The sequence below is a fragment of the Anastrepha ludens genome, chromosome 3, assembly GCF_028408465.1.
Source record: "Anastrepha ludens isolate Willacy chromosome 3, idAnaLude1.1, whole genome shotgun sequence".
Lineage (NCBI taxonomy): Eukaryota > Metazoa > Arthropoda > Insecta > Diptera > Tephritidae > Anastrepha > Anastrepha ludens.
In genome coordinates this window covers 66,293,718-66,306,002 of record NC_071499.1, presented here as the reverse complement: position 1 = coordinate 66,306,002, position 12,285 = coordinate 66,293,718, and the positions used below count along the sequence as shown (strand labels likewise).

At 35.8% G+C, this 12,285-nt stretch overlaps 2 protein-coding genes across 2 annotated transcripts; one reads left to right on the top strand and one right to left on the bottom strand.

Moving 5' to 3' along the window:
- Positions 1 to 945: 945 nt before the first annotated feature.
- LOC128858116 (probable ATP-dependent RNA helicase DDX10) lies at positions 946 to 3,309 on the top strand. Its single transcript, XM_054094106.1, has 2 exons — positions 946 to 1,323; positions 1,377 to 3,309. The coding sequence occupies exons 1-2, from the start codon at positions 1,036 to 1,038 to the stop codon at positions 3,231 to 3,233; spliced, it is 2,145 nt and encodes a 714-aa protein (XP_053950081.1). The 5' UTR covers positions 946 to 1,035; the 3' UTR covers positions 3,234 to 3,309.
- Positions 3,310 to 5,752: 2,443 nt separating this feature from the next.
- LOC128858118 (heat shock protein 60A) lies at positions 5,753 to 11,769 on the bottom strand. Its single transcript, XM_054094108.1, has 4 exons — positions 11,620 to 11,769; positions 6,503 to 7,873; positions 6,250 to 6,435; positions 5,753 to 6,182 (listed from the first exon to the last, which is right to left on the bottom strand). Exons 2-4 carry the CDS (start codon positions 7,871 to 7,873, stop codon positions 6,027 to 6,029), a joined length of 1,713 nt encoding a protein of 570 aa, XP_053950083.1. The 5' UTR covers positions 11,620 to 11,769; the 3' UTR covers positions 5,753 to 6,026.
- Positions 11,770 to 12,285: the final 516 nt, after the last annotated feature.

Below are 12,285 nucleotides of genomic sequence, written 5' to 3'. Positions count from 1 at the left end.
TAATTGGGGCATGCGAAACTAGTACAAAGGTCTTAAAGAAATATTTATAGGTTCATTTGCATATATTATTTATATATATGTAGTTTATATGTATATATTATATTATTATATATATATTATACATTAGTTCTCTTCTATTCGCCATTTCCCTGCTCGCTGTCCTATGCTCGATTAACTTGACGAAAAATTTGCATGCGAAAGCAACAACAAACTTATCAAGTAAGATTCGCCGCTAGCGAGTATGGCTATAGGCCTCTTCGAATCGCCATTTCCCTAATCGCTATCTCTATGATCACCTAACTTGGCGAAAAATTTGCATACGAAAGCAACAAGAAAGATATCGAGTAAGATATCGCCGCTAGCGAGTATGGTTATTACTCATTACACTGATATAACTCACTGCCTTACAAACACATGTAATTTAAGGCAGCTCTATTCCCGCGTTGCCAATATATATATATATATATTTTATATCAGGTGATTCATCTATTCACCATTTGCTAAAACTTGGCCAAAAATTGGCCTATTGCCTTAAATTAAACTTAAAACTTATTAAATTAAAATACAATTAATACGACACCAATTTTAGTGCTCCATAATTTCGGCCATATTTGTGCCTCACTACAATTTTCACATTTCTCTTTGCAACCCGTTCTTGAACAATGCACTTGATGTAGTCGCTTTAACGAAAACCACCCAATGACTCTTGATTTTACTTCAAACTGTCTGCCGAACAACGCAATAGCTGTACAACAAGCTCATTAACTAGCTCACCTCCGCCTGCAATGTATTGTATTTGTGCCTATATTTTCCTGTGTTTCCGTTATGCAATTATCAAATTGCTTGATATCGTACAATTATTAAACGATTGTATAGTGTGAGCTCACTGTAAAATAGAAACTCGATACCAGGTGAAAACTATTCAATCGTCCGATAATATCAGTGGTTGTTTTCCATCGCTATTATATATATAACCGCATGTAATTGGACGTCCTCGTGAACTATTTACTTTGTTTATACCACACAATACTAAAAATGAAGAGTAAAACTAAAAAAGGAAATAAGGCAATTAGTAATATCCAGAACAACAATAATGAAATCGAAGAACTCAAAAAGAAGTATGATTCGATGCCGACTGAAACTGAAATTAAAAAATTTATGGATATGCCGCTCTCTCAAAAGACTCAAAAAGGATTGTCGGAATCCAAATATATTGTTCCAACAGATATACAGCGGAAAAGTATATTGCCAGCATTACTCGGAAAGGATGTAATGGGAACTGCGATAACTGGAAGTGGAAAAACACTGGCCTTCCTCATCCCCGTATGTAAATGAATTTTTATTAATTTATCTAAATTACAATTATGAGTTTTCAGGTTATTGAACATTTATACGTGAACAAATGGTCACGTACCGATGGCGTATGCGCGATTGTTATTTCACCAACGCGCGAGTTGGCGTATCAAATATTCGAGACATTGAAGCGGATTGGAAAATACCATGATTTTTCTGCTGGACTCATCATTGGTGGGAAAAACCTGAAGTTTGAACGAAGAAGAATGGATCAGTGCAATATATTAATATGTACGCCTGGCAGACTGCTGCAACATATGGATGAAAATCCATTATTTAATGCAAGTACTCTTGAAGTTTTGGTATTGGACGAGGCTGACAGATGTTTGGATATGGGATTTGAGGAGACCCTTAACTCCATTGTTGAAAATTTCCCAACAGAGCGCCAATCATTGTTATTTTCTGCTACCCAAACTAAATCTGTAAAAGATATTTTGCGACTTAATTTACGTGACCCAATTTTTATTGGTAATGAAAAAACTAAGTCTGAGGACATAATACCGGTATTATTACAACAAAACTATGTTGTAATTGAATTGGAGGATAAAATTACAATGTTGTGGTCATTTTTAAAAAATCACCTTAAGCAAAAGATTATTGTATTTTTTTCCAGTTGTAAACAGGTGAAATATATCTTTGAAATATTTTGTAAACTTCGGCCTGGCACCAGTTTGCTGGCTCTGTACGGCACTCTTCATCAAGATCGAAGAATTGCAATATACAATGATTTTACACGCAAAAGCAATGTTGTATTATTTGCTACCGATATTGCATCGCGTGGTTTGGATTTTCCAACACTAAATTGGGTTGTGCAAATGGATTGCCCAGAAGACGCAACACAATATATACATAGAGCTGGAAGAACAGCGAGAAACCAGGCGCGTGGAGAAAGTCTCCTTGTCTTGACACCTTTCGAGGAGCCAGGCATGATAAAAGAGCTGCAAAGCCGAAATATACAAATTCAAAAGATACATATTGATCCACAGAAACTGTTTTCACCAAGATTGAAGATAGAAGCCGCTTTAGCACAAAATACAGAACTGAAAGCAACCGCGCAACGTGCCTTTGTATCATATATTAAATCTATATTCCTTATGAGAAACAAAGATATATTCGATGTGTTCAAATTAAATCTTGAAAGCTACGCCAAATCACTTGGACTCGCTGTTACTCCGCGAGTACGTTTTCTAGAGCGGCTATTAAAGAAAACCTCTTCCATATCAACAACTTTGGCTGAGCCAAACGGTTTTATACAAGAAGATTCTGATAATGAGGATTTCTTTAAAGTTAAACGAATTGATCACGAACTTGCAAATGACACAAATGATATTGTTGTAGATCTTCCTAAAAAAAGCAAAGTCTTATCCAAAGCTGCTGTGGCGAAAAAAGCGATAAGAAAAAAAATTCAAGCAAATGAAAAAATTAATTTCGATGACGATGGCAATGTTGTAATTGATAAGAGAAAGCAACTGCAATCTGAACTGCCTACGGAATATGAAAATAATGCTGGAGGAATAAATATTGAGGTTGCAAGAAAAATTTTGTCAGAAGAAGATAAATTTGATAAAGAACGATTCAGAGAACTTGTTAAAAATCGTCATAAGAAACAAAAAGATAAGTTGAAAAAACTTGTTGACGAAAATTCCCAAAGCGATTTCGAGGATAGTGAAAGCGATAATGACGTGGATTTATCCTGGTTACCAGATCCTGATAAAGTGTACAACTCAAACCAAAAGACAGATGAATCAAAAGAAACACCTGAAAGTGATAGCGAGGAAGACATTGAAGAGCCTTCCCATAAAAAAGTGAAGTTGACTGCGAAGCTAACATTAAATGATGCTGAATCGATAGCTGCACAACTTTTAGCTAATAAAATGTAGTTTCTATACAAACGGTTTAAATTTAGAATGTGTAAATATTGGAAAAAAGTAAAATTAAATTTACCATCTACATCTATTCATTTTTGTTCATATCCATTGGGGTTGAGGTAAAGTAAAATTTCGTGTAAAATGAAAGTCATGATTTTTGATAAGTGAAACAAAAAAAAAGCGAAATTTATTGATTATACCGCACACAATTCGAACTTTCGATCGATATTGCAGAGTTAAACACAAAATGGATGGCAGAAGATACCATTCAAACAATTTCTTTACAGATTTTTCCAAAATGACAGAAGGTATAGGAGTGGCTGTCATTTGTCTGCAATTTGATCTCCAAAGAGACTTTCAGACTCTCTCATTAAAAATAAAATAAATAAAGATTTGTCGCGTGCATTTCTGTTAGTTGTTTGGTCGAGCTCCTCCTCCTATTTGGGGTGTGCGTGTTGTTCTACAAATAGACGGATCTACAGTATCTGCCGAACGGCAGATATTTTTTATGAAAGTTTTTTCATGACAGAAATACCCTCGGATTTTTTCCATTGCCTGCCGAGGGGCGACAGCTATTAGGAACAAACTGTTTCTAGCATTTTGGTGTCTCATGCATGGAGACTCGAAACTACGTAAGCGGAATGGTAGTCACGCACCAACCCATTCGGCTACGGCTCCCTAATTACTGTAGTATATTTCAAGCTAAAATCTATGACGCAACAAAAATAGCTAGATTGCAAACTGCTAGTAAAGCAATTATGACTCCTTGGACTAACTTGAAATGTGTTCAACAATGCAGATCCAAAATGAATGAACTCTGCGGAAATGAACAATATAATACTTTGCCACTGCCCTGTTCTTTGTAGGGCTCGAAAAATGTGCCTAAGATAAAAATATTTTTCATCGTTGAAAGATACTCCCGACAAAGGGCTGAACGGGTTGTTAAAACACGCAAAGACGTGCAGTAAGAATTACATAAAATAATAATTTGCTTACAAATTCATAGCACTGGTAACACAATGACCCTAGAGGTCTAAGTGAGATCTTTTTGATCTACAAATCAGCCAGCACATCCTAACCCAACCGTACGTGTATCTGTAACTTCAAAAGCAAATTAGTAATTTATTTATTTATTTTTAAAAGCTTAAATAACAATAGAATTGATAAATAAACAAAAAGATAATAGAAACAATCCCGACTTTTAACTGGACAAAAATTGTCACTTCAGTAGAATTTTCCAACTACAGCCCCACAGTGTCGTGCAAGCCTAAGTTCCATAGCCTTTGCTCTTCATTGATTGTGCGTTGTCCCATCGCCATTAATGGCTCAGATCTTATTAGTTTGGGTGCCACCAGTCTCCCCGTTTCCGGTTATGCTCTTGTAACTCAAGACACCTGCAGTATTGTAACTCTTTTCAACTCTAATGTCAAATCAACTCAATTGTACGGCTGCGAAACTTGAAATCTTGCAGCCACAGCACTTCGCTTTTTCTGGCCCAAAACCATACCCAACCAAAACTTGTGGGCTATGACGAACGAAACTACAATGCGACTGTAGCCGACGCAGAGGCAGACTATCACGAACCTGGAGAAGAACCTTAGAAACGGAGATAGCAAGGACAAATAAGAGTGAGAAAGAACTAAAGTAGCTGGCGTGGGGCAGAAGCGAATAGAAGAAGCTTGTTGGGGCCCTCGCAAAAGCATAGGAATTTATATATAACACATTTTAAGCAAACATTTCGGTAGTATTAGACGTTCTATTCGCAATAACAATTTGCTGTTCATTGACAGCACAACAACACACAACATTAAAAAATCCTCGGCGTAATTAAAATGAAAGATGAAGAGTAAACAAAGTAACAGTTTGCAGAGCTTTCCCCGAAGTTTGTTGGTGTTGAAATAGTTTTAACATAGCATATCTGAAATGAATTCGGATGTCTGCCATTGTCGACCGAAGGGTGAACGTTTTTTCGAAAGAAACTTCTGCTATAAGTTAAAGTTTTATGTATTGTATATAGTGCACCTCGAACTCGGAGCCTGGAAGTTTTCCCTCTTCTAGAGTTTGGCAATTAAAAATTGCCTGATATTCAGTTCAAGTTGCTTCTTGGTCTGCCTGAGAATGCTAGATGTTTGCGATTACATATTGTTGTTGTATTAATCTTTAGCTATAAGATTTGCAAGCTATATCATTTAATTGTACTAGTTCGCCAATTGCCTTAAGACCTCTCTGATGTTACCTACAATTTTTCCTTTATCAGCAGTTGTAAAATATTGAATTTGTGTTATGTCCGAAATGACTACTTTTTTTCTTCTTAGCGGAAGCAAATCGAAAAGTAAGCACGTCACCAAAAATTTAATTTAAACATTCAGCTTTAAAACAAAATCCGATACAGTCGGTTCTTCGTTACCTGAATCACCCGGATTTGTATCCGGCCTATGACCGACTTCAGCAATATTACCCAAAAATTTATGGGTAATGTTTTACGCTGTTAGGACAAAACACAAAACCAACCAAACAAAAAAAATTACAAATTATCATTTGACAGAACTGTATGTATTTCAACGATTTATTTGGGCGTTAGTGCGATTAGACTACAGTAGTATCGTTTCCCGCTGTGCATACTCGTTTAAAAATGATCAGAGGCACCGTTTTTGGTGTTATACAGTCAAAACAGCACCAGTTCGATGAAACTAATTTATAATTTGTAAGTGTTTAAAGCTACTAATTGTATCTCATTAATTTACATATATAACATGTAAAATTTAAACATATTTAACAATGGAAATGATTAACATAGAAGATATTTTACATCATTCCTCCCATTCCACCCATTCCTCCCATTCCGCCCATTCCACCAAGACCAGGAGCAGCCTCCTCCTTTGGAATCTCAGTCACGACGGCTTCAGCTGTAGTCAGAAGAGAAGCCACACCAGAAGCATCAGTGATAGCCGTGCGAACCACCTGCAAAATTTTTAGTTTAGCATTCTCAGGTATTCATAACAATTTGATGTTATAATGTATTTTTTACCTTTGTTGGGTCAATAATACCCTTTTCAATTAAATTTCCATATTCTGCCTTGAGTGCGTCATAACCAAAGTCTCCATCCTTTGTTTCAACCTTAGCTACAACCATTGCACCATCAACGCCAGCGTTTTTAGCGATAGTCATGCAAGGCATTCGAAGAGAACGGCGAACAATTTCAATTCCCATATTCTATATATAGAGTATATAAAAAATAAATAGATGTATATAAACAAATCAATATTAAGCTAGTACTAACTTGGTCCTCGTTAGCTCCTTTGAGGCCTTCCAATACTGGAATACATCTCAGAAGAGCAGTGCCGCCTCCAGGAACTATTCCCTCTTCTACTGCAGCGCGTGTGGCGTTAAGGGCATCATTAACACGATCCTTCTTTTCGTTTACTTCTACTTCACTTGAGCCGCCTACACGCAACAAAGCCACACCAGAAGCTAAACGAGCTAAACGTTCCTGTAATTTTTCCTTTTCATATTCAGAAGTGGTTTCATTAATTTGGTCTTTGATTTGGTCCACGCGACGACCAATATCTTCCTTTGTGCCCTTGCCTTTGAGCAACAAAGTGTCATCCTTGGTAATGACAACCTCTCCAACTTTTCCAAGATCATTTAGCTGTACATCTTCCAACTTAACCAAATTTGCGTCATCCCCAAAAACAATGCCACCTGATGCAATAGCCATATCAGTAAGTGTAGACTTACGGTTATCACCAAATCCGGGTGCCTTGACCGCTGCAACCTGCAAACCTATCTTAAGTCGGTTTACTACAAGTGTGCTTAGTGCTTCGCCATCAATATCTTCAGCAATTATAACCAAAGGTTTACGTTGGGAATTAGCTAATTCAAGAGCGGGAATAATACTTTGAACTGAGGAAATTTTCTTTTCGGAGAGAAGAAGTAATGCATCTTGGAATTCGACTTTAGCACCCTTAGATGAATTGATGAAATAGGGGGAAATGTAACCTCTATCGAATTTCATGCCCTCAATTACTTCCAATTCGTCTGAAAGAGTTTTGCCATCTTTAACTGTGATAACACCGTCACGACCAACTTTCTTCATGGCTTCGCTAATGAGGTCTCCAACATCTTTGTCTCCATTAGCAGATATGGTTGCTACTTGTGCAATCTCTTCGGGGGTATTAACTGGACGAGACATTGCTTTTAAATGATCTTTAACAGTGTCTACGGCAAGCATAACACCACGACGAATCTCTACTGGATTAGCTCCTTTGGAGATCTTTTCAAATCCTTCTTTTGCAATAGCTCGTGCTAATACCGTTGCTGTGGTTGTGCCGTCACCAGCCTCCTCATTTGTGTTATTAGCAACATCTTGAACAAGTTTGGCGCCAATATTTTGGAATTTATCTTTCAACTCGATGGATTTGGCGACAGTTACGCCATCCTTAGTTATTTTTGGTGAGCCCCATGATTGCTCAATGATAACATTCCGACCTTTTGGACCCATAGTAACTGCCACAGCATCAGCCAGAACATCAACACCTTGCAACATCAGAGCTCTTACCTCTGGACCAAATTTAACATCTTTGGCAAATCCGCGGATCGTCAACTGGCGGTGGATGTTAGTACGAGCAAGTCTGAGTGGTAAACGAAGCATCTAAAATAAATAGAAATTATTTATCGTAAGAAAATTCACAAAACAATTTATTAGTAATGTAAGAGTAAGAGTATTGTTTTGAAGTTGTGCTAGTTGAAAAAATATTTTTAACTCCTGCCTAAATTGTTAAGCTTGTTAAGTAATGGCATCGAATTAATTTAGCGGCAGGCCCAACATGCAGAACAGACTATCAACTTGCATATCTATAGTGTGACCTAAGTTCATGTCGCAGATAAGTTCGTTATAGATTTAAGCAAAAGATGATTACGGCAAAAGATGTTTTTCGAGATCTGGCTCTGATATATTAGAAAAGATAAGTAAGCTAATTATCGCAATATGAACCACGTTTCATAACCATGGAACAACGTCTTATTGACAAGTAATAATTTATTTGATTTTATTAATTTTTTTTTTTATGAAAACTTAGTTCAATCTACTTCAAAATCCAAAATTTGTACAAATATAAAAAACAAATTAAAAAAATAGGCATCTAAACTTGTTTTATCATGATTTTTGCGAAATCGCGTTCATTTACCCAAAAATCTTGAAAAATTTGCTGAGAGCGCAATATTGACATTTCATTTAGAGGGGAAATTGCAAACTGGTCATGGGGACATTTTAGGCAGCAAGAACTTGCAAAAAAAAAAAAAATTGCGACATATGGTTGCATTTTTGTCAAACAAAAATTTGCAAATCATTGCTAATTACTATATGGATTGTAAAAATTTTTAGTTGTAAATAAGCCTTAGAGGTGAGGTCGGGTGATTTCTTATTCCAATTTTTCGCCTGAGGCGCCTTTTTATATAAAGGAGTATTTTCCCGTTTTTTTTTTTTCTATTTGGACTCTATATCTGATGAAATATATATTTGTATACCATATACTGAAAATTTGGAAAGAAAGATTCCGATAATTTTTTTTTTTTATTGTATTAAAAGATTTCAAAATAATTCAAGTAGGGAATATGTCTCCACTCCAAACTCATCGCCATACATAAATATACATATATGCCATATTAAGTAACTGACCCTTCAACAAATTATAAAAATTCAACAGTGCTACATTTCAACAGAGTAGTAATATCAGGCATCTTTTGGTTATTTTTTCATTTGGCAATCAAACATTATCACGTATTTACCAAATGTTTTTGGTAAATACAATTAAAACATATTACTTTTCGTTCCCACCACAGTCGGTTCTACGTAACCGGAACGACCCAGATCTATATCCGGCGAAGGACTGTCACTTCAGCAGCATTCCCCGTATACGTATGGGTAATGTTTATACTGCTACAACGCCAACACTTTGTGTAAAGAAAATGTGAAGTTTGATACTTAAGCATATTAAGTGTATTTAGTGATAGAAAAGAGCAGCATTACAAACACATGTCCGGCACACTAACCACCTCTTCACATGCCCCCTAAAACCGACTCATCTAACACCCCTCTCCCTCTGGACCCAACCTGTCGAAACAGCATGTTTCCTGGGCCTACCCCTAGATGAGCTAGACGAAGTCGACCGGTGATATGCCCTACACTGACAGGGCTACCATTACTGTTAAAACAACAACAGCAACAGCAACAACAACATTATAAATGTTTCGCTCTTTCAAATTATTAGAACTGGAGCCAATACCTCTATTGGTACCTCTTTGACTTTTTTTGATAAATTTTTTCCATGTACCTCAAACACTGGATAATTACCAAATCCCAGTAACGAAATTTCTGAGAATATGCCAACAGTCGCTCTGATAGAGGTAAATTTCACAAAAAGTACAAGAACGCACAACTAGTAAGATTTAGCAGTTTTTAATGAGTCGCAATTCAAAAGGGTTAAAAATGGAAAATTGCACTCTTTCCAAGTTGACTTTGAAATGGGGACGACCAATTTCTAAATATAAGATATTCATATATATGTATAATGAAAGGCATATCAATTGACAAATTGGGAATTATCTACCTTATAGCCCGGGTGCCAAATATTATCAAAATAGTCAATAACCAGTATATGCTTTTTTGCCCCAATGTTAATATTTCAGTAACAGAGCGTAATTCTTTTAAGTTAATCGAAGCGATTAAATACATTATCACTGGGTGTTTTTTAAGCTGCATGACTGTGATTTGACAGCTGAAAATGGCAAATTGTTGACATTTCGGTTCGTAAGTTTTGCCAAGTCATTATGAATCATTTAACGTCAAAAACCGTTTCCAAATTGTGGAAATTTATTTTGAAAAATTTATTTGCTCGCGAACTTCATAGAGCACTGGCGGCATCATCGGTCTTTATTTCTTCCGAAATAAGGAAAGAGCTACCGTTACGGTGAATGGCTGAATGCTGAAGGAATTTTCGTTTCCAAAAATTAGTCAGCTAAACATCGCCAACAAGACGGCGCAATTGACATACGGCGCACTTAACAATCGATTTATTGCAATATTCAAACTACCATTGACGCCATATCACCAAAATTGGACTGATCGAATTGACCACAATATAATAAAAAACTTCACCGTATTCGCGAACAAACCAATGGTATGAGCATTGGCTGTGATGATTTTTATCCTATATCATTACCACAAGCTAAATTATGTGAAACACAGACCAAGTGACGTCGGCATATCTGCCAGATTCGCTCAAAAATCTTCTCACCGTGAGCTTACACTGTATATAGCAAAGTGTTCTTTCGCTATTTCGAACAATTGTTGCTACTTGGAGGAGTGTTAAAGTAAAGAGTTTCAAATAATATAAAGAGTTTGTCAAACCAAAACAAACGAGAACGACAGAACAAGTTTAAAAACTTTAACTTAAATAAGCCGAAAATTAGAATCTTCATTGTGAAGGCTTAGTTTAGTAGACACAAATGAAGTGATAGGCGTTACCATGTATGTAAGTGTACAAGTGACGGAAAGTGTACTAGTAGCATTTCCACTAGTCTTTTTCATCTGTTCAAATAGTATCTTTTGTTGCTGCGATAATCAGCGGTACTAGCAGCGACCTAACTAGACCTTTTGCTACAACAACAACATAATGACCAATTGCGAGAATGATAACAAATAAGTAAGAAAAGCTCGATATCAAATATAAAGTGATTCCGAGGTAAGCACCCAGAAACAGTTAAAGAGCTGGGAGTGCTAAACTTGTTTTCCTCCTCAATTTCGGATTTCATTTGGAATTTTTAGGTTACGTCAGCTACAGTTTAAAGTTTAATATATCGACTTCATTCGAGAAATTTCTTTTTATAAGTCATTTTCTTTGAACAGAATTGTGCAAATCCCCCCTGGGCATTACAAAATTTTACTGCATAATAATGTTTCTGGTGGTGGCACAAGCGCGACTGCGAACATGTGCTTATCAAAGCATATTCAATTCGTATGTATGTAGTTAATATTTCAGAACAATGCCGCTTTCCATTCGAACTTTTTCCACTTTATATACAAAGAAACACATACATATTTCATTGACATTCTCATATTCCTCTATTATTAATTATTACGAAATTCCAACTCAATCGTCCTGCTATTAGATGTTGTTATCAACTTTTAGGGAGTTGCACTTAATTTTGGCATCTCCTTCCGTGATTAACAATGCAAATCAATATATTTTTTTGGCTGCTGGTTTAACGTTATATAGTAATATATGATAAGAATGAATATATGAATTTTATCAATAATATTTGATGGAATATTCTAGATACACCGGCGTTCACCGGTAAAGAAAAATTATGTAATGCTTATTAAAAGTAACTACTTACATTGTTTTATTGTTTTGGTCTTCCAAAAAGATTCGAAATTATCTATTTAAAATTAATAAATGCCAATATCCGTGCACTAAAACGAGCAAAACTAAAACCCAATAAATGCTCCAAAGCTCCAAGTCTACTAGAAAAATCTGAGCACACCACGTTCGGGACAGTAGCAAAGAATCGAATAAGGTTTTTTAGAGTTGCCTGCACTTCGAACAGAAACATGAGTTTATTTATCGATTTTAACCCTCCTGTATCATCCAAATTCAAAACATGAGATTTTGCTTTCATGCCGATGACACACCCGTGTTGTCAAAATTGTTTGAATTGATAAATGTGACGTTGACTTAGATGGTAAATCTTATTATATTATCGATACCTTGATTTATGCTGAAAGAGAAAACGAGAAAGAATGTAAAAATAAATTTTTGGCTGAAATAAAAAAAGTCACTAAATGGTTAAAGATGAACAAACTTAAATTTAATGAAAAAGCAAAATTGCCAGAAATTAACTATTCCAGGACATTTGGATTAAAAATAAAAAATAAAATTAAGAAAGTCAAATACGTAGGAATAATTATTGATAACGAATTAAAATTTAATGACGGACGGATGCAACGGACCCATTATAACCGCATCCTTGCTCATGTTATTTCTTTACATTGTATACTATTGA

What these genes read in the sequence shown, in the direction of transcription:
- LOC128858116 (XM_054094106.1), top strand. Translation starts at nt 1,036, where the DNA reads ATGAAGAGTAAAACTAAAAAAGGAAATAAGGCAATTAGTAATATCCAG. An exon ending in CACTGGCCTTCCTCATCCCC is followed by an intron (nt 1,324 to 1,376) that starts GTATGTAAATGA and finishes ATGAGTTTTCAG; the next exon opens with GTTATTGAACATTTATACGT.
- LOC128858118 (XM_054094108.1), bottom strand. Translation starts at nt 7,873, where the DNA reads ATGCTTCGTTTACCACTCAGACTTGCTCGTACTAACATCCACCGCCAG. An exon ending in AAGGAGCTAACGAGGACCAA is followed by an intron (nt 6,436 to 6,502) that starts GTTAGTACTAGC and finishes CTCTATATATAG; the next exon opens with AATATGGGAATTGAAATTGT. An exon ending in GTATTATTGACCCAACAAAG is followed by an intron (nt 6,183 to 6,249) that starts GTAAAAAATACA and finishes AAAATTTTGCAG; the next exon opens with GTGGTTCGCACGGCTATCAC.